This window comes from Camelina sativa, chromosome 7, assembly GCF_030686135.1.
Source record: "Camelina sativa cultivar CO46 ecotype springtype chromosome 7, ASM3068613v1".
NCBI lineage: Eukaryota > Viridiplantae > Streptophyta > Magnoliopsida > Brassicales > Brassicaceae > Camelina > Camelina sativa.
Genome location: NC_141886.1, coordinates 32,789,549 through 32,809,600, shown reverse-complemented (window position 1 = coordinate 32,809,600; position 20,052 = coordinate 32,789,549). Strand labels below are relative to the sequence as shown.

Genomic DNA, 20,052 nt, shown 5'->3' with positions numbered 1-20,052 from the left:
TAATATTTAAAGTAATTTTGGAAAATTTATTTTCCAAGTACTTTTTGCAAGACAAATCCATGGATTGATAGATGTATGTATGGACATGGTGTGATAATTGATGTTGAAATAGAAGAACATATATACTGTATGAAAGACCGTTATATTTTTTAGTGATTTGATTTTTGTGGACTTCTTGTGGATTATATAATTTTGTTTGTCCTGTATATTCAGAAAACAAATACTTATCAAGTTTTTGGACGGTTTTTTCTCTAATATTCATGTCTTTTAACTTTTTAAGAAAATCATGATATTTTTGTTGTTGTCTCATATATGTTAGTTTTTACGTAGATATTTCGTTTAATAAGTAAACTATGTGTGTAAGTAATTAGGAGAATCCACGAAAGAGATTAGTTAACACGTCTAAATAATGACTCAACGTTTCGACAGCTAGTATACTTTGTTGTCCTTACAGGTATTTTATCTCCGTAAGACTCTCTCTCTCTCTCGATTATTTTCTCCATTGGTAATGGTTTGGGGCTGAGATAATAATTATGTTTCTTGAAATCACTTTCAAAAGAAATAGCAATGAGACAATCCAAATGAACAACACAAACACACTACAAGAAGAAAGAAACATAAAGCAAAAGGAAAAAATCACGTGTAGATTCTGATTTTAGACAGTGACGACGAATCCCAATCCACAGCAAAGAATTGAATGTTTAGATCTAAAGCCAGTAGAGAAGAATAAAAATAAAACAAAGTTAGTGACACTTGAAGAACACATTGAAATTGAGAGGCACATGAAAAATCTTTTATGTGATACAATTTGTACATGTGTGTTAGGTCTCATGATGCAAATAGATCATCTAAGTATAATAAGGGTGCATACCTCATGCAGCAACCATGAAACAAACTCAAGCGGAAGAGAATAAGAGAAATGAATATCCCCGATCCAGAGAAAAGAATGCTTAGACCTAAAACCCACAAGAAAAGAGCAAAATATAACAATGTTAGTAAGGCTGACTTGCAGAACACATTAAACTGAGAGGCACGTACAACATATTCTATTATGTTATCCAGTTTGTGTATCATACCAAGTGGTAACCAAGAGTAAACATGAAAAAAAAAACCCAAAGCAGAAGATGATAAGAGAAATGTTTACCTGACTGAGTGCAATGAATGAAGGCGAGAAACGTTTTTTTGTAACTTCGTCCTCCCACTCAAGGTCAATTCTCTGTTCTCGAGGATCCATACTTATAACCAATTCCTCAACTCGTAGGACACTTAAAGCATTTAAGGGAAGCTTTCTCAGCTTTGGACAGTAACTTGCATCTAATTCCCTCAAAAATGGAAAGGGTAGAGGACACCAGTAGACACTCTCCAGCTTAGGCAAACTGCTCAATGATAAGCTTTGTAGTTTCAGAAATGGAATAATAAGACCTGTAATATTGGTTTCTTTCTCTTTGTTTATAACTTCTTCCAATTCTTCTAAATGTACAATGTGTAGCTCGACAAGATTTGGAGCAAACAATAGCCAAGTCAGATCCTTAATGCCTTTGCAATCAAATAAATTCACGAGGGAGAGGTTGGTGAAGCATTCACTTGTCGCATTGTATAGATCAGACAAGTCTGTTCTGCTTTCTCCGAAATTTATATATGAATCAATTTCCAAGACATAAGTACTTCGCATTCTGAGCTCACAAAGATTCTCCATATTCACCAACAAGGATATATTCAACGGCTTCTGGTGAAATTTATGCATTTGCACAACATTGATGCAGTTTGCCAACCTTTTATCGCATGAAATTTGCTCCAAACCCAAATCTGTAGATAAAGATATGGTTAGAACTTGTAGGTGCTCCAAGAGCTGCAGCTTCTTCACTAAGCTAACCTCTGCACGAGCTCTAGTTTCGTCACTATAATATTTTTCGCTTACGTATCCGTGAACAACATTAGAATCTTGTAGTTTCAAAACTCTTAAAATCGGCAACTCTGATATCCCGTTGATGCTACAAAGTCTATTTGTAAAAGCCAAATCCAGGTGCATTAGCTTTTTCAACTCTTGGAAACCAACAGGTAGTTGCTTAATACTTGTACGTGACAAGTCAAGAAACTGCAACGAGACCAGCCCCGACATCTGCTCTGGAAGTTCATTGATGTTGAAATTACCTGATAGATCCAAAACAGCTAGCTCTTTCATAGACCGGATGAATTCACCTGAGAGATTCTTCAGTTTCCAATTACTTTGGAGGAACAGAGTGGTAAGACGAGAGCACTTGGAACTGCATGTTATCTCTTCAATATTATTAGCCATTAATGACATTCTTCTCACAGCTCCCCAGCGGATGTATTCAAAACATCGATTGCATGCTCCCATTCTTGTACAGTAGTTTTAGATGCCATTGTCTCACCAATGACACAGAGCGCAAGTGGCAGACCTCGACATTTTTCAGCGACCTTTCTTGCCAGCTGGACAATAACAGGATCTCTACTTAATGTATTGTATCCGACCTTGTTTCTAAACAATTCCCATGCTTCCTCTGGTTCCAAACACAAGTCAATGATTTAATCTCACCCAGTTGGATTATTGTAATCACTCTAGATGTTTTAAAAAGAAATACAATGGTCAACGCTACGAATGTCGATGACTAATCGCCCAGTTTAGAATGTTATAATCACTTAAGATGCAACCATGTTTTAAAGAAAACAAAGGTCAATGAAAGAAAATTAACAAAAAAAGAGATCAGTTGACACGTCTAAAACCAAACACATACATTACAAGAATATGGGAATAGGCTTAATTCTAAGGGCACTCAAACCTATGAAATATACCACATCGGATAAAAGACTATAAATCTATAAATCATCAACAGAGGGAAGGAAGACCTGAAGAGAAAAGAAGATTGAGTTTATCATCACACTCAACAAGTTTAGAGTTAGATAACAACCCCTAGTATTGTCATAAACTATTGATTGTGTGAAAATGTAGTCTGAAAAGGATGCAAAGGGAAAATGAAAAACATAATCCAACTGAATAACACAACACACTACAAATGTAGTCTGAAAGATCAGTATGTAAATCAAAAGCAATAATACAATCCAAAATGAACAACACCCTCACTCTACAAACAACAATAGAAGAAGCGTGGTTTCTGATTTTAGCCAGTGACGAATCCCGATTCACAGTTACAACATCAGATAAGTCTAATAACGGCAACTCAGTGAGAAGAGAAAAAAAAAAAAGTGATTACCTGATGATAGAATAAAGGCAGGAGACGATTTTGGTATCTTGGTCCTCATATTCGTTGACAGATTCCGGTCCTTAATGATACATTGTTCACCGAAAACTCTCAAACTCAGAGGGACACTTGCAGCATTTAAGGGAAGCTGTCTCAGTTTGGAATAAAGAACATGGGAACTAGAAGAAAAAGAAACCAAGTTAAAGAAGAACATGGAGTGACTAGAACAAAAGTCAAAGTATGGCAAAAAGAGAATCCATCTTAGCTTATTGAGTGTGACACAGTGACAGAGAGTCATATCTTTGGTTATTCTTCTTCTCCATAGTTGTAAATTGAGAAAACTTGGAACCACAAGTTATCTCTCTTCAATGTTAATACCCAGTAATGACAAACTATGAGATGTATCTGGATTCTGAAGAGTATAAAACAGGAAAAAAGAATAATTGAGTAAGGATTTGTAAGAGCTTTGAAAAGACTTAATATAAGGCAGAAACAATCTTATGAGAGAGTTTTTATATCACCTTGTACCAAAGAAAACTTTGGATTGGTTGCTGCTGAACAAAAAAAAAAATATATGTTAATGGAGGGTAAATAAGATGACTATGGAAAAATCTGAAACTTTGCAAAAGAGAAACAACAAAACGGTACCCTTTTGCAGCTAATTGTGTATGTCAATGTTACAATGGTGAAGAAGAAGATTCTGTCTGTCTTGCATCTCTTTCTTCCTGAAGAAGGCTCGATTGAGCCACTTCGATTTACACATGGTCTGTATGTGATTTTCACTTCGTGGATTCATGCATGTTTCTTTTTGAGCACGCTGCTGGGTTTTGAGGATTTATGATGTTCTTTCTATTTGGGGACAAATCTATATTTTGAGTTTCTTCAATTCAATTGTTTCATTCATGGAGAGTTTCGGTGAATTTTAGGGGTTTGTGTGATGAAGAAGAAGATGCGATTTTCAAAACAATACTTCTTTTATCTCTTTTGATTATGTTCCGAATTTCCTTGTAAACATCCTCCATGAGGATTACACTCCAAATTAATCAATGAAAGGAGCTGTTTAAAAAAAGAAGAAGAAGATGCGATTTAGCTGAAATCGAGTTCCGGTTTACTTAAGGTTGGTTTGGTTATTTATAAATTCTCCAGACCGGTTAAAACATAAATAATTAGGAGGTATTTGTAATTTTAGTACGTTTTCAAGAAAAAATTAGTTTTTTAGTACGTTTACTATTCCTATTTAGAAAAGTAAAAAGTAGTACATTTGACTTTCTCTTTGTTAGATAAAGTGAGAGAAAATGGCGTGAGAGAGAGAAAATTAGGTGGGTGAGTGAGAGGTAAAGGGGAACGTGGGGTCAGCAGCATTTTTTTTTTTCTCCTTCTTTTTTCCATCGACATATCTTCACTTTTTTTTTGTTTTTTTTTTTCATTTTACTATTACACCTCCTAATCTAAATTTGATATATATTCTAGTATAAATTAGTTTTCTTCTGAAATTTTCAGATACATAAAATTCTATACAGTAAAACTTCTATAAATTAATACTTTATAAATTAATAAACATTACAAATTAATAAATTTTGCTAGTCCCAAGTCAGGTGTAAAAAATAACAAAATTCGATTAGATAATAAGATAATAATTTTTTTGAAATCTTCATGTAAAATATGGTCCCAATAATATCATAAATTAATAATCATGTAAATTTACATATCTATATATACTGATATATTAAAATATGTTTCTCTTAAACATCATATCTATAAAACAATTATTATGTTGTATCTTCAAATTATAATGATATAAAATATTCTATAACATTTCTAAAACAGCTAAATTTTTTAAAAGTTTTCAATTTCTAAATATGCATCATTTACATTTTGATAGTTTGATAGACTATTAAAATACGATAATTGATATTCTTATTCATAAATTTGAATCTTTATGTCATGTGTATAAGTGAATTTGTCTAGAATATTTGTAATTCATTGTCAATAATATTTTTTAATTATTTCAAATTCAATTCCAATACCATAAAATTTACAACATCCAAAATTCTAATCTTATTTTGCAAAAATGGTCTCAATTCATAATTTTTTAAAAATTAAACAATTAAAAATACCTATAAATGAATAATTATTAATTTATACTATAAATTAATAATTATTAATTTATAGATAAATTAATATCACTATAAATTAATAAAATATCTTGGTCCCAACATTATTAATTTATAGAGGTTTTACTGTATTTTTTTATTTACAGTTTGACATGCATTTTGTTTTAGTAATTTCAGATATATTTTCATATCAAAAGTGATATATGTAATGGTTCTGTACAGATGTATATACACATTATTAAGTGTACAGATGTAATTTGTCAAATACAAAAAATCTATGTTTTTTATATATTTTGATATATTTTTTGTTTGATGATTTTATTTGATAATATTAAATATTTTTACAAAACTTATTTCTCGTGATAATTGTAATTTTGGTATGTTTCCAAAACTTATTTAGAAATATAGTACGTTCACTATTCATAATAGGATAATTAGATGTAGGACCACTTGTGAGAGATACAAATATTTGGTAAGATATATTTTCTTCTAAATTTTTGTCAGATACAAAAAAATCTATATTTTTTTCTTTATAGTTTGATATGCATTTTGTATTATTATTTTAAATATTTTTATAACACAACTGATATATATTATTGTTTTGTACATATTTATTGCTAGATGGTTTTTAATCCGTACACTAGATTATTAGATATATCAATTCTAGCAAAACCATCCGGCCATAAACACGTACATAGATCAATTCCAACAAAAAAACATGTATAATAACCATCCAGCTATAAACATGTACAGATCAAAACCATCCAGCCATAAACGTTTACTGATCAAAACAATCCAGTGTACGGATTAACAACCATCCAGCAATAAATATGTAGAGAACAATCATATAAATCAGTTGTGATATAAAAAAAATAATAATAAAATAAAATGCATATCAAATTATATATAAATTAAACATAGATTTTTTGTATATGAATTTTTTTTTATTACATATACCATTTTTGGTATAAAATATATTTGAAATAACTAAAACAAAATGCATATCAAATTATAAAAAAAATATAGTATTTTTGTATCTGAAAAAAAACTATATTATCAAATATCTAAATAACATATATGTGTGTATTTAAAAAAAAAAATACAAAAATTATATCTCACACAAATGGGTCATACCTTCCTTTTCTCACACCCTATCTCACGCCCACTCTCACCCTCTCTCACGCCCACTCATTCGCTCACTCTCTCTCACTCTCTTACACTCACACTCACACTAACACTCACACCCATTTTTATAATTTTGAATAGTGAATGTACTAAAAATTGATTTACTTTCCAAAAACGTACTAAAACTGTGAGATACCCAATAATTAAGCGTGGTTTTGTTTTAAAAGAGCAAACCGGCCTTACGTAACCACAGATTTTAGAGCTAACCATAGTCCATAGTCCGAGGGATCGATCATCTATAGGTTTTTTCCAGCTAATTCCCGCGGATCTAGTCAAAACAACAATTGCATCCTCCCATTCTTGTAGCATAGTTTTAGATGTCATGGCCTCGCCAAAACAAGACTTGATATTTTCATGTTTCCTTTATTTTTTAGCACTCGTGCCGTCGTGCGGGGTTTCTTCAGTTGCGCTACATTGAATTTTACCGAATTAAGGATTTTGAGTTCTCTAATTTGGGAAATTGCATGGCTCCCTAAAATGGAAATTACCATCTTCAAGCCGGTTTAAACATAAATACGGTTCACATAAATTGAACCTAGAGCAAACCGTATCCAAAGGATCTAAAAGCGGGTTGTTTATGACTGGTTCACATAATGGAGATTTGGTCGAGGCTAGTTCACTTCAATTTTAAAAAAGAACCGGTTCGACCACAAAGTAACCGATCTATATCTTGTATCATTAGAGACTCCCAAACTTCTTCACCACAGCACAAGGGAAGTATCATCAAACCGGTTAGGTTAGGTTTACATGATTTACCAAAGCAAGATGAAAGAGAACGCAACATATAGAAGCTTGGATTTTACCTTAAAGCCTAAACGGTTGACTGTGTAAAATATGTAGCAGAGGTTAGTTTAAGCGAAATATACAAGAATGAACGGTATTGTGCAACTTCTTTAGCTATACTCGTAACTCAGCCATTTTCTCAGACAGATTTCGGTAAGTCAGCCGTAATTACAGGCTAAGTTATACTCGTAAATTAGTCGTCTGCTCATAACTCAAGCCATTTTCCTTAAATCAGCCGCAACATACCGTAACTCAGCCGTCATTATCGCTGTAGTGCTTTACGGTTGAGTTATTTAATACACGTCATCCATTTCTGACGTGGCGAAGAGATTTTTCTGACGTGGCGACGCGATTTTTCTAACATGGCAATGACATTCTTTGTAATTACGTTTTTTCCTATAATATATAATGAGGACATGCTCGATATAAAAAATAGACCCGAAATATGATAGTAATAAAAATGTTTTGTATATTTCAGATAATATTACCTAAAATATATAACATCTCAATAAATTTTTTTTTTCTTATTCTCATATCTTCGTTTTGTTACCTCAACGTGGATTTTAAGTTCTCATATCCCAATACAATGTTAGTGGGTTGACTCTTGTGCACTCTATGTTGAGTCCAGCATTGTTAAGAAAAAGCTGGAACTCGTATGAAAATGGTTGCAATTATATTACTGAATCATGTGACTGCCAGAATCTCATACGAGAAGTAACATAAAGACGAAATGGAAAGTTCGACAGTTTATTGGTAAAAGCAGAGCAAAACTATCTAATACGAGAACGAGGACAAAAGACAAAGACTCATTACCTGCTTCAGAATTCTTATCTCTTCGTACTTTTTTTTTTCTTTGGGAATCGATTGGCCACATGATTGTAACTACTGGAGTAACTTTCTCTGATTAATCCAAACTTTTATGCAGTGCAAAAAGGGCCAGCACCTACTGTAGTTGACAAAAAGTAAATAAAAACTTAAAATGGTCAAGTATTGATTATGCATAACTAAATAATGACCCATGTGATACACTGGTTAAGTGATACGTACCTTTTTTAGAAAATTTAGTAAAAATTTCTGTAATTATATGCAGATATTATGATGTATACCAACTATGAACATGTTTAGATTTTAACCCTCAAAAACTCACTTATAATAAGATTTTTTTAGACTTATAATAGTTACAAATTATGTGGCTGTGTTAGAAGATATCATAATCCAAAATTCAGGTTGTTTGTATTTCTATAGATTAATTAAAAACGTTGAAATCTTCTTTTTTTTTTGGTCAAAACGTTGAAATCTATTTCAGGTTATTATTGCTAAATTGCTAGGAAAAACCTTTTTGAGATACATTTTTTAAAATGCTTATTTCTGTCCATTTAAAATTTTGCAATTTTTGTATTTTTATGACCAATTTACCTTTATTTGAGCAGTACTAAAGTCAACAAATGAAAAAGTGAATTTTCCCGCATGTAATCCCATAACTCCGCAATTTTTGGCGAGAAATGTGGCCCCGGAATTTTTGGCTGGAAACGAGCTTCTGCAATTTACAGAAATTAAACATGGTAAAAGTTTATCTAAACCTTATAAATACCTTATAAAATGATTTTGAAAGGTAGTTATAAAGTTTTTATAAACTATTTATAAAGTTTTACAAGGTATTTATAAGACTTTATAAGGTTTTACAAGGTTATAAGGTATATAAACAGTATTACAAGGTATTTATAAGGTTTAAAAAATATTTAAACTATTTTACAAAGTTTTACAATGTATTTATAAGGTTTTAATTTTGTTGTCTGGATATTCTTTGTTGTTAGTAAAAGAAAGATAATTTAGTCATTTTATACATAAAAATGTTAGAAAAATGGGCATTTTTGCAATTGTTCCATTATTATATACTAACATATTGTGGAAAGGTTTCAAAAATACTTATTCCCCAATACCAATTATGGAATATTTTTTATCTCTAAAACTTTATTAAAAATACCACTAAAACATGATATTTATCTAAAAATGTTTGTAAACTTATAAAAAGTAGAAAAATACTTGGGTTCACCAGTGAATCCTTTTATTCACACTGTTTTAACCAATCAAATTTTGCCACCTAATAAAAAAAATATATTATTTATATTTTTAACAAAGCTAACGATATATTATTGAAAGGGGAATGAAATGGTTGAACTTTTTAAAAGTATTTATATTTTAATATGAGTAGTTTTACTTAAAACATCCAATAATAGTGAATTAATTAAATAAATTAGAAAAGCGAGAAAAGCACAACATATTAAAATTAAATACCTAATATTAAATATAACTAAATCTATATTTATATTTAGTTAATTTTATTAGAAAAATTAAATGAGTTAAAATTGAAGTAAGTCCACATATTTACAATTTTATTAATATTATTAATAAAGTAATTTAATAAACACATTGAGTTATCGGTTCAATTCGGTTAACGTTTGGGTTGAAAAGAAAATAACTGAATGGTTGTAGTGTAGCATTCGATTTGGTTTGGTTCGGTCTGATTTGGTTTAAATGTCCACCCCTAAATCTCAAAGTGTTTATTGTATTTAGAAAATATTTTTTGTAACATAACTTGATTGGTAATATATTATTTTAACTGAATAGTATAATAGCGGGTTAGTGGGATGATTGAATAACAGTAAACTGAACTAAATCACATTATCATTTTTACTATATATATATATATATAAGAATCATGTAAGGATGTGTTGTTAGTAGTTAAGTTCACTTGACTCCAGTAAATTGTGTACAATAGGAATAAATAAGGGACATTGTCAATCGAAAAGATATTTAAAGAAAAAAAAAATCCTATTATTTCACCAACCATAAAAAAGTTAAAAGCTAATTTTAATACATGAATTGACTTCAATAGACTACTCGGTCGTCGCAAACCATCGATCTAAATTCTGAAACCAACCTACTATAAAACAGTCCGAGAGAGAAGCTAGCTAAATCATTCTAGTTTTGTTGGAGCTTGACGAGAAGCACAAATCGAGGAAAGAAACATACATAGATGGCTTGTTACACCTTATTCATATTCCTTTTCCTCTTTTCATTCCTCACGAGCTCATCAGTTTGCGCTCAAAATCCTACTTTTGTTGCTTATGACTGTCGGAATGAGAGAAATTTCACAAGAAATAGTACTTACTTTACTAATCTAAGAGCCCTTTTGTCCTCTCTCTCTTCTCGCAACGCCTCATACTCCACCGGATTCCAAAACGCCACGGCTGGAAAAGACCCCGACAGGGTCACGGGACTTTTCCTGTGCCGTGGAGACTTATCGCCTGAAGTTTGCCGTAGCTGCGTCAGATTTTCCGTCAACGAATCCTTAACTCTGTGTCCAAACCAGAGAGAAGGCGTGCTCTATTACGATGAGTGTATGCTTAGATTCTCTGACCGGAATATTCTCTCGACCGTTACACTAGGTTGCTGTCTCGGTGCTGTGGCCTACGGTAGCAACCAGGATGTTCCATCTAACCAAGTCCAACGATTCAACGAGGTGTTGCTGCTCACCTTGAAGCAAGCCGCCATGGACGCCGCGGAAAGTTCTAGAAAATTTGATGCGAGAAAAGCCAATTTCACAGCATCTCAGACTCTGTACGGACTGGTTCAGTGCACTCCCGATCTGACAACAGCAGACTGCTATACTTGTCTGCAAAAAGCCATTAATCAATTAGTCACTAACAAACTTGGGGGAAGAAGTATTCTTCCGAGTTGTAGTTCGAGATTCGAGATTAGCCCATTCTACAACGAAACGACCGTTATAGCCCCACCACCTCCGGTGTTAGCTCCTCCACGACCTGGTTAGAGCTCTCTCTTCTTCCTATATATATACATATTTTTTTTTAATACCTGCCACTGATTTCTCGAATTTAGCAATTCTAATAAATGGATAAGTTTTGTCCTTTTTATGGATAAGGTCAGTCTGCCATTATCTGATCTTAAGCCAATGATCTTTGAAACACAGGGAAAGGTGCGAAATCAGACTTATTAGTCTTACCGATTGTTGTGTCTATTATAGTGGTTCTTCTGCTTTCCATAGCTGGCTATCGTTTCTTTGCAAAGAAGGCTTATGATACCGCACCTGCATTTGATGGTAAATATTTATATGATGAACGATCTATAATGGGTCTGATATTCTTACTAAGACTTTTTCGTGGTGCACAAGGAGATGAGGGAGCAACGGCAGACTCGTTGCAACTCGATTACAGAACAATTCAATATGCAACTAGTGATTTTTCAGCGAGGAACAGGATTGGTCGAGGTGGATTTGGCGAGGTTTACAAGGTACTATTACTACTACTTCTTTAGTTAGCACATGAGGTTGTGTGTATTTTTTCATAAGCCAGCGCATTTACAAGGATGATGCTGATGAAAATGGTAGGGTACATTTTCAAATGGGACTGTAGTCGCAGTGAAGAGACTTTCGAAAACATCAAGACAAGGTCAAGAAGAGTTCAAGAACGAAGTTGTAGTTGTTGCAAAGCTTCAACACAGAAATCTGGTTAGGCTTCTCGGGTTTTGTTTAGAAGGAGAAGAAAGGATACTGGTCTACGAGTTTGTTCCCAACAAAAGCCTTGATAAATTCCTATTTGGTCAGTTGCGTTCCATTTTTTGTTCCAGTTGTTGTTTTAGCCATTTCTTGAAACTTGGGGTTGCGGTAATGGTAATATATGAACGTGCACAGATCCTTCAAAGCAAGGTGAGCTAGACTGGACTCGGCGTTACAAGATTATTGGAGGGATTGCTAGAGGGATTCTATATCTTCATCAAGACTCACACCTCACAATTATACACCGTGATCTCAAAGCCAGTAACATTCTCCTAGATGCAGATATGAATCCGAAAATCTCTGATTTTGGAATGGCAAGGATATTTGGAATGGACCAGTCTGCAGAGAACACAAACAGGATAGTTGGAACCTAGTAAGTCTTCCCCTTAACTTCTGATGTTTGGTGGACATTTTTTTCCAAAATACTTAAAAAGAGTTTTTTTTTGTTGTTGTATTTCAGTGGGTACATGGCTCCTGAGTATGCGATGCAAGGTCAGTACTCAATAAAATCAGATGTCTATAGCTTTGGAGTGACAGTACTTGAGATAATAAGTGGCAAGAAGAATAGTAGCTTCTACCAGATAGATGGCGCACATGACTTGCTCTCATATGTAAGTTTAGAGGCAGTCAAGTTTCATATGATCTCTCTTACCAAAAAAAAGTATTGAATAATTGATATTCTAGGCTTGGAGGCTTTGGAGGAATGGGACATCGTTAGACCTTGTGGATCCGGTTATTCTACATAATTGCCAAAGAGATGAAGTGGTTCGATGCATCCATATTGGTCTTTTATGTGTTCAAGAAGATCTTGTAGACCGTCCAACCTTATCAGCCATCGTTCTGATGCTCACTAGTGACATTGTGACATTACCGGTGCCTAAGGAACCAGGGCTTTTCTTTCAGAGTAGACCCACAAAAGACCCACTTGATTCAAAACAATCCATCACCAATTTATATCCTCGTTGAAAACGAAATTTTTACCTTCATGCGTAAATCAGCTGGTGGTATTTAGTTGTAATTGTTTTTGTATGGTATTGTAACCAAATCGTTCAAAACGAAATGTTTACCTTCATGCGTAACTCAGCTGGTGGTATTTAGCTGTAGTTGTAATTGTTTTTGTATGTTATTGTAACCAAAATACATATGTAAGAGTGACCTAATCCTCTAAAAGCCATGATAAGTCAATAAGAGAATTTGAATTGTGTGGAGAAAGAGTTGAAATATTCTATAACCCTTTTTGAATTTTAACGTTTCAGATAGAGATGATCACATCATCCTATGGTCGCCGATTTGAGTGACGCTTTGAAGAGAATCATATAATTATATAAATGCTTTGGTCCCTTTCCCCAGGATGTATGGGCCTAGACGTAGAAGTTCTTGGTAGTTCAAAAAAAATGTCATCTATATATAATAGCAAACCCATTTTTAGGATCAATTTAAATCTAATAGATGAGATTGTTTTTATATCTCATCTAAAGATTTATATTTGTTAATGATCTCAAAAGTTGTAATGTTTTGATCCAACAATTGTATTTATTAGTTGTATCTTCAACTTTCAATGTTCGCAATTGTTAGTTTTTCCAACTTTTTGTTTCGCACTTTTTTTTTCACACCTATATATATATATATATAGTTTTTTATGAAAATTGATTTTTTTTTCTCTGAGTATTGTGTCACACTTCCGAGTTTAAAAAAATATAAGTATTGTTTTATTTTAATTTTTAATTGAAGTTGATTCACTCACCTTCGTTAAAATCTGAACTGTTTTATTTTTTTTTTATCTTTTTTGGTCAAAACACTTGTATTTCATTACGTAAAGGAGTTAAGGTTCAAACAAGCATTGCTTAAGTTACAAGATAAAAAGGCATTCCTCAATGCCAAAACAACACGAGTACAAAGTAAAGATAGGATTAATCGGCAATGGGTTATTGAGAGGTTTGAGCCAAATTCTTGAAGAAACTTGGTACATGTGAGGTCAAGATTGTAGTCAGGCTCTTCCATGAACAAATCAATGGATGAGGAAATAGCCAATGTCATGAGCCTAGTTTGCGTTAGTAAAGGGGTCATAGCTGCACTTCTCACCGGTTTGAGAAGGTCTACAAAAGGTAGTCGCTTGACAATATTTCGAGCAAGGTTGAATGTGCTCTGAAGCTTGGAGATATTAATGAACTGTTTTATTTATTAACTCATTTATTCAACCTTTGTTTGGTGTAGTTTTCTATCTTATATCCGCATTGATCATCTATTCCAGGTTTTAATCTAGGTAATTGCTAAGATTTTTATTTATTTGTTAATGATCTAAAAAACTGCAAGGTTTTCTTCCAAATAATTTTGTCAGTTCGTCGTACCTCTAGCTTTCAGTGTTCACATCTATTAGTTTAGATCTATCTTTTTAGTCAATTTAAGTTAGTTGTAGACGCTCACACCCTGCTTCTCTTATTAATTTTTGTAAATATCGACAAAAATGATTAAAATTTGTTTTATGTGAAAATCTTTATATATATTAATCGTTGTTAACATTGTTATCTTTTTGTCACTGAATCGATTTTTGTATTTAAAACAAAAATATTATTTGATTAATTTGGTTGATTCATGTTAAGCATTATTTCTGAATTTCATACGATAAAGTTAAATGATTGTAATAAAGTTTTCACTTAAAATGTGAATTATAATTGTTAGTCATTTCAATGAGCCAATCTTGTTCCTCTGTTGTTGTTGTCAAAAAAAAAAAATGTTAGTCATTTCAAGTTTTCACTTTTCAATGGGGCAAAGCAAGGGTGGAGATACCTAGTTGACAAACTGAATTTATAGGTAAAAATAGTACAAACCAAATTTTGTAAAGTGAACACAGAATATGATATGTTCGTTATAAAGAAAGTAATTATGAAGACGGCAGAAACAGAATCAACATGATACTACAAAGTACGAAAGTCATATTTGCCTCCGACTTGGAATTGGATATATAAAAGATGGATATGTTGGTTCTTCAACGAGGTTCTAAATGAGTGAACGAAGCATCATCGACTGACCAAAGGAAAGAACTGTCTGGATTGTTTCCACTTCTGAAAAAAAATCCAGGCTCTCGAGGGGCTGGTAAAGTGATTATGTTACTGGTGAGCATCAATATGACTGTACTCATTTCCGGGCGATCTGCATGATCTTTCTGAAGACATAGCAGCGCAATATGGATGCATTTAATAACTTTGTTATGCTGATAGCTCTCCTCAATAGCTGGACCGACGATTTCTAATGGTGACCCATTTGTCCAGAGTTCCCAGGCCTGATGTAATAACCAGTCAATGAATAAGTACTCACAAGTCTGATCACAGTTTGAATAAGTTCACAATTCTGGAATTTGGTTGGTTTGGTACTCACATGTGCGATCAAGCTGATAGCATAACCTTCCTTCTCACAAAAACAGTTATTTTTCTTTCCGCTTATAATTTCAAGAATTATGACTCCAAAGCTATAGACATCTGATTTTATCGAGAAATGACCATGCATCGCATACTCTGGAGCCATGTAACCACTGGGACAATAAAAACAGAGAGAGAACTTAAGATTACAGGCAACAAAATAGATTAATAAAAAAGGGCTATCAAGGGAAATCGTATTTACAAGGTTCCAGCAATCCTGCTAGTATCACATTGAGTTTGGTCCATTCCCATAATCCTTGCCATTCCAAAATCTGCAATCTTTGGGTTCATATAAGAATCTAAGAGAATGTTACTTGCTTTAAGGTCACGGTGTATGATTGTCAGTCGTGAGTCTTGATGAAGATAAAGAAGTCCTCGACCTATTCCCTCGATGATGTCGTATCGTGTTGTCCAATCCAACTGTCCATGTTTTGAAGGGTCTGCCCATACCACACAAATACAAAATTAGCTATACCTTCTGCCAGTTCGAATTTTTAAAGCATGTCTATTAAATTTGACTAACCAAACAGGAAGTAATCAAGGCTTTTGTTCGCCACAAATTCATAAACAAGAATTTTTTCTTCTCCTTCCACACAAAATCCAAGAAGCCTAACTAGATTTCTATGCTGAAGCTTTGCCACCAGAACAGCCTCATTCTTGAACTCTCTTGCACCTTGCCCTGAGGCTTTTGACAGTCTCTTAATAGCAACTTCTGTCCCATTAAGAACAGCCTGCATATATAAATATGAATGAAAACATCACCTCACATGTGGATATCCTTCTGAAAATTTCCTTCCAAAATCACATATCAGGCGGTCAAATCAAAATACCTTGAAAACTTCTCCAAATCCACCTTGACCGACTATGTTTCTCTCTGAAAATTGATCTGTTGCAGCTTCAATCGTCTTGAAATCAAATTGCAGTGAGTTTGCATCTGTGATGTCAAGATTGGATCCTACATAAAGAACGTGCAAAGTTATAATGGTAGTTATTACAAAAAGAAAAAGGGGCGTGCAGTAGTTATCACTTTTTCTTTTTTTTCCTTACATCCAAAACAATGTGCGTCTAGTAAAATATTTGCAGAGGCAGAAACTGACTAAGATTTCCAAAATCTATTTTCAGTTAGTTTCACAAGTGAGACCGCAGTAGTACAGATGGAAAGGGCTGTTAAAAGTTTAAACACAAAACAACTCACCTTGGTTTGACTTTCTCCTCCTGCAGATAAAATATGCTAGACCTAGTACAGATAAGATAATGACGATGGGAACAACAATTGCCACGATGAGTCCTGCTGAGATTGACTCTCCACCTGCACAAGCCCGAATAGCAGGCGATGGTTGACACAAAGAAACATAATCTTATGTTTTTAGATGGTTTCAAATCTTCTTTAAATCAGGGGGACAATTGTAGACAACTTACCTCTTTTTGTTGTGTTTTTCCTCTGGTTTACCGTAGGTGGAGGGGGCAAACTAAGATTAAAAGCCTGAGAAAACGCATAAAGTTCAAACCTGAAAACGCAGCTGGGGCGAAAAACAAAGACACCTTGTTTTCCATGGCAACATGATTGATAGTCTCTGACATTTTGACTTAAACATATGTTGCAATCCCGTAAAGATATGACCGGGGTGCATTGCATTAATACGTATATATTCTGAACAGACGTCAAAGGAACTGATTCAGCTGCGTAGTACTTGCGTTCAGATGACGATGAAGTAGCTCCAGCTATCATACGACTTGTTATGTTCTCCCATAATCCATTATACATTGTAATATTGGACGATCTAATATCATCTCTGTTGTACTGTAGATACTGTGGTTGTATCTCAAATGATCTAAAAAACGAACGGTTGGAGTAACGTACCATACAAAGAATCCCATTTTCAGGCCAGACTAGGCCTTCTGTCTGGTTGGGGCATTTCTCAATTACCTCATTTGAAGCAAGCTCGATACAGTTTGAGCAAACCTCTGGTTCAGCTCCTTGGATGCACATCCCCATAGCATACACCCTATCGGATCCTTGTCCAACCGAAGTGTTGTAGAAGCCGCCTCGAGCTGAGACATTAGAAGCAAGAGAAGAGAGGATAAGACCACGGTTTTTGTCATACTGCTGGTTGGGTTTGAAGAAACCAGTTTTCCCGCATAGTTTTGCAGACAAAACAGGTTGTGCAGACACAACAGGAAAGCAAAAAAGGAAATTCCAGAAGACTGGCAAGAGATTCTTCAGTTTCATTTTCAAGATCATACAGATATGGTTTTTGTTGGGATAACAAACAAGTGTGTATCATAATACATTTATACTAGATTAAGACTGTACGGGTTGAAATTCATTTTATTTCTATTGTAATTTTTATAGAAAATAAAATTTATGTGATTGTTTTTTTTTTTGTTATAAGTATCCGTGCTATAACACTGGTTAAATTTTATTTTATACAAAATTTTGTATATTTTCTATTTTAAAACAAAATTTTAATATGTTGTATTAGTTTATGTATGTGAAGTTATTTCAATAATGTATATTTTACATCATGACTTGAATGTCATTATAAGACATAATTTTGTAAATTTGGTTTTTAAAAAGCGAGTTATTACATTATGATTAATTTAATATATTGTTATACTTTTTGTTTTAATATACTTGATTTCTTGAAATTCTTTCATATTATAGTGACATATTATTGACATTGCTATAACAAATTAATTTAGAATGTTTATAGTTTCTAACTTTTATATCAAGTTTCAATATTTTAAAAAAATTTCAAAATAAATTATTTAAAATTTATTATATTATATAAAATTATAAAATTCAACAAAAAATATGAAATTGAATTTAAATATTCAAATTTTGACCCGTTACTCAGTAAAATTTTTAATTCAATAGATATTATTTTTAAAGAATAATATTACTAAATCTTGAATATTTTATAGATTGAACCATTTATATTTGTTTTTAAAAATTCAACGTATGGTATATCCAAAAATAAAACTATTTTTAATTATAATAAATAATATAATAATTTATTTGTTTCACAAAATAGACTCATATATAAAAATGAGAGATGAAATATAATGATAATTAACAAATTAATATATTAAGTTAGGTATCAAAAGATTTTAATATGGATGAATAATTTAATAAAAAAAATTAATATAGTAAGTTAGATGATATCAAATGATTTTTTAGAATATTCTCTTTAAGATTTTTGGAAATAAATTAAAGTTACACCTACTATTTAACTTGTAATCAATTAATTTATCAATTAATTTATAATTTATTTGTAACTAACTTATTAAAATTATATAATCTACAAAACAATATCGTGTACTTTTGTTTTATTATAAAAAAGATTTACGTACATCAGGATCTGTGTAAAGTAAATTTCCTCTTTGCAAGTTGTCCATGACCCCATCGGTTCTTGTGTCTTAATCAATGTCTATTGGGTTGACTATTTCTGTTGAGTATTAATGTTAATAAACAAAGCTAGTATTAGGATATATGGTTTACCTGTTTCAACCTGGTTAGCATTGGTTAATTAGATATTGGTTTAATGTTGGTTTGGTGATGTGTTCCAAATTTATATATAAGGAGGTTAAGTGAACGTTTAATTTTTGAGTTTTTTTTTATGAATATCAAGATTTGATTCTATTACATCTCCAATCTCTCATTCTTTTATGTCTCCCGTGTATCGGAGTTATATAGCTGGTACTAGAACAAAAGATTGATGCAACAATTGGAGCAAAAAAAAAAAAAAAAAAGATTTGCAATGAGAAAAGCCAAAAACATTGGGAACAAAAAGAAAGGTACAAGAAAAAATGGTGACAAATAGGAAAATTCGTCCTTCGATTAGAAAAGTTTAGATCAACATTATTAAAGACGAAGACGAAGACGAAATAAAAATGCTAGTACGATGACTCAATAGGTGCTTCACAATTATTATCACTTTGGTATTTTTTTCTGTAACCAAGAGACACTCAATAGCTGCTTCACAATTATTATCACAGGATATATGGTTCACCTGTTTCAATCTGGTTAACTTTGGTCAATTAGAGGTTGATTTAATGATTTAATAAGGTTTAGTGATGTGTTCACAATTGTATATATAAAGGTTAAGTGAACGTTTAATTTAGTTGAGGTTTTTGTAACAAACATTTAAGGTGATTATTACCAATTGACAATTGAGAACGAGTAGAGATGCTCATATTTTTAGGTGGTTAGGATTTAGATTTTACAATTACAACGAAATTATATGTCGGTTTGAGTTTATAAATAAGATGGTTAGGGTTTAGATTTTACAATTATAATAAAATTATATATTGGTTTGTTTTATAAAAAACAGTTTAATTTTTTAATTTTATAATAATGTATTCATATTTTATTTTTTTTTATTTTATAAAGAGGTGAATAAAAGGGGTGAACAAAAAGCCAAAAACATTGGGATAAAATAACAAAAAAAATGCTACAAGAAAGTCGTCAGAAATAGGAAAATTTCGTCCACTGAATGGAAAAGTTTAAATCAACACTATCGAAGACGAAGAAGACGAAGACGAGGAAGAAATAAAAATGCTAATACGAGGACTTTATAGCTGCTTCACAATTATTATCGCTTTGGTATCTTTTCATATCTTTTAGTACATTTGCCTCCAGATATGAAAACTAGTCTAATGTGCCCACGGGCCACGGTATTTGGAAGGAAAAAGAGACAAGAAAACATTAATTCAAACAATTAATGAAACGCCACTTGAAGGATGTTTAAGTCAAT

At 32.5% G+C, this 20,052-nt stretch overlaps 3 protein-coding genes across 8 annotated transcripts; 1 reads left to right on the top strand and 2 right to left on the bottom strand.

Annotated features, from left to right (window-relative positions):
• Positions 1 to 512: 512 nt before the first annotated feature.
• On the bottom strand, positions 513 to 4,304 carry LOC104703714 (putative disease resistance protein At1g61190). Of its 3 annotated transcripts, none has more exons than XR_754235.3 (6): positions 3,870 to 4,304; positions 3,743 to 3,775; positions 3,234 to 3,633; positions 1,145 to 2,522; positions 872 to 956; positions 513 to 707 (listed from the first exon to the last, which is right to left on the bottom strand). XR_754235.3 is itself a non-coding variant. In XM_010419785.3 (5 exons), exons 4-5 carry the CDS (start codon positions 2,357 to 2,359, stop codon positions 951 to 953), a joined length of 1,221 nt encoding a protein of 406 aa, XP_010418087.1. In that variant the 5' UTR covers positions 2,360 to 2,522; positions 3,234 to 3,633; positions 3,743 to 3,775; positions 3,870 to 4,304; the 3' UTR covers positions 748 to 950. The 3 variants fall into 3 exon arrangements, 1 of the variants encoding a protein (XP_010418087.1); XR_754236.3 differs by having other exon boundaries at positions 3,743 to 3,772; positions 3,870 to 4,279; XM_010419785.3 differs by lacking the exon at positions 513 to 707 and having other exon boundaries at positions 748 to 956.
• A 5,735-nt stretch (positions 4,305 to 10,039) lies between these two features.
• On the top strand, positions 10,040 to 13,091 carry LOC104703713 (cysteine-rich receptor-like protein kinase 10). Of its 3 annotated transcripts, none has more exons than XM_010419784.3 (7): positions 10,040 to 11,130; positions 11,295 to 11,423; positions 11,499 to 11,614; positions 11,712 to 11,922; positions 12,015 to 12,252; positions 12,340 to 12,490; positions 12,564 to 13,091. In XM_010419784.3, exons 1-7 carry the CDS (start codon positions 10,341 to 10,343, stop codon positions 12,843 to 12,845), a joined length of 1,917 nt encoding a protein of 638 aa, XP_010418086.1. In that variant the 5' UTR covers positions 10,040 to 10,340; the 3' UTR covers positions 12,846 to 13,091. The 3 variants fall into 3 exon arrangements, with proteins under 3 accessions (XP_010418086.1, XP_010418085.1, XP_087316169.1); XM_010419783.3 differs by having other exon boundaries at positions 11,496 to 11,614; XM_087460043.1 differs by having other exon boundaries at positions 11,295 to 11,614.
• A 1,579-nt stretch (positions 13,092 to 14,670) lies between these two features.
• On the bottom strand, positions 14,671 to 17,604 carry LOC104703712 (cysteine-rich receptor-like protein kinase 14). 2 transcript variants are annotated; one of them, XM_087460044.1, is made up of 8 exons: positions 17,157 to 17,564; positions 16,715 to 16,778; positions 16,491 to 16,604; positions 16,126 to 16,250; positions 15,819 to 16,026; positions 15,498 to 15,735; positions 15,255 to 15,408; positions 14,671 to 15,159 (listed from the first exon to the last, which is right to left on the bottom strand). In XM_087460044.1, the coding sequence occupies exons 1-8, from the start codon at positions 17,535 to 17,537 to the stop codon at positions 14,866 to 14,868; spliced, it is 1,578 nt and encodes a 525-aa protein (XP_087316170.1). In that variant the 5' UTR covers positions 17,538 to 17,564; the 3' UTR covers positions 14,671 to 14,865. The 2 variants fall into 2 exon arrangements, with proteins under 2 accessions (XP_087316170.1, XP_010418084.1); XM_010419782.3 differs by having other exon boundaries at positions 16,715 to 17,604.
• Positions 17,605 to 20,052: the final 2,448 nt, after the last annotated feature.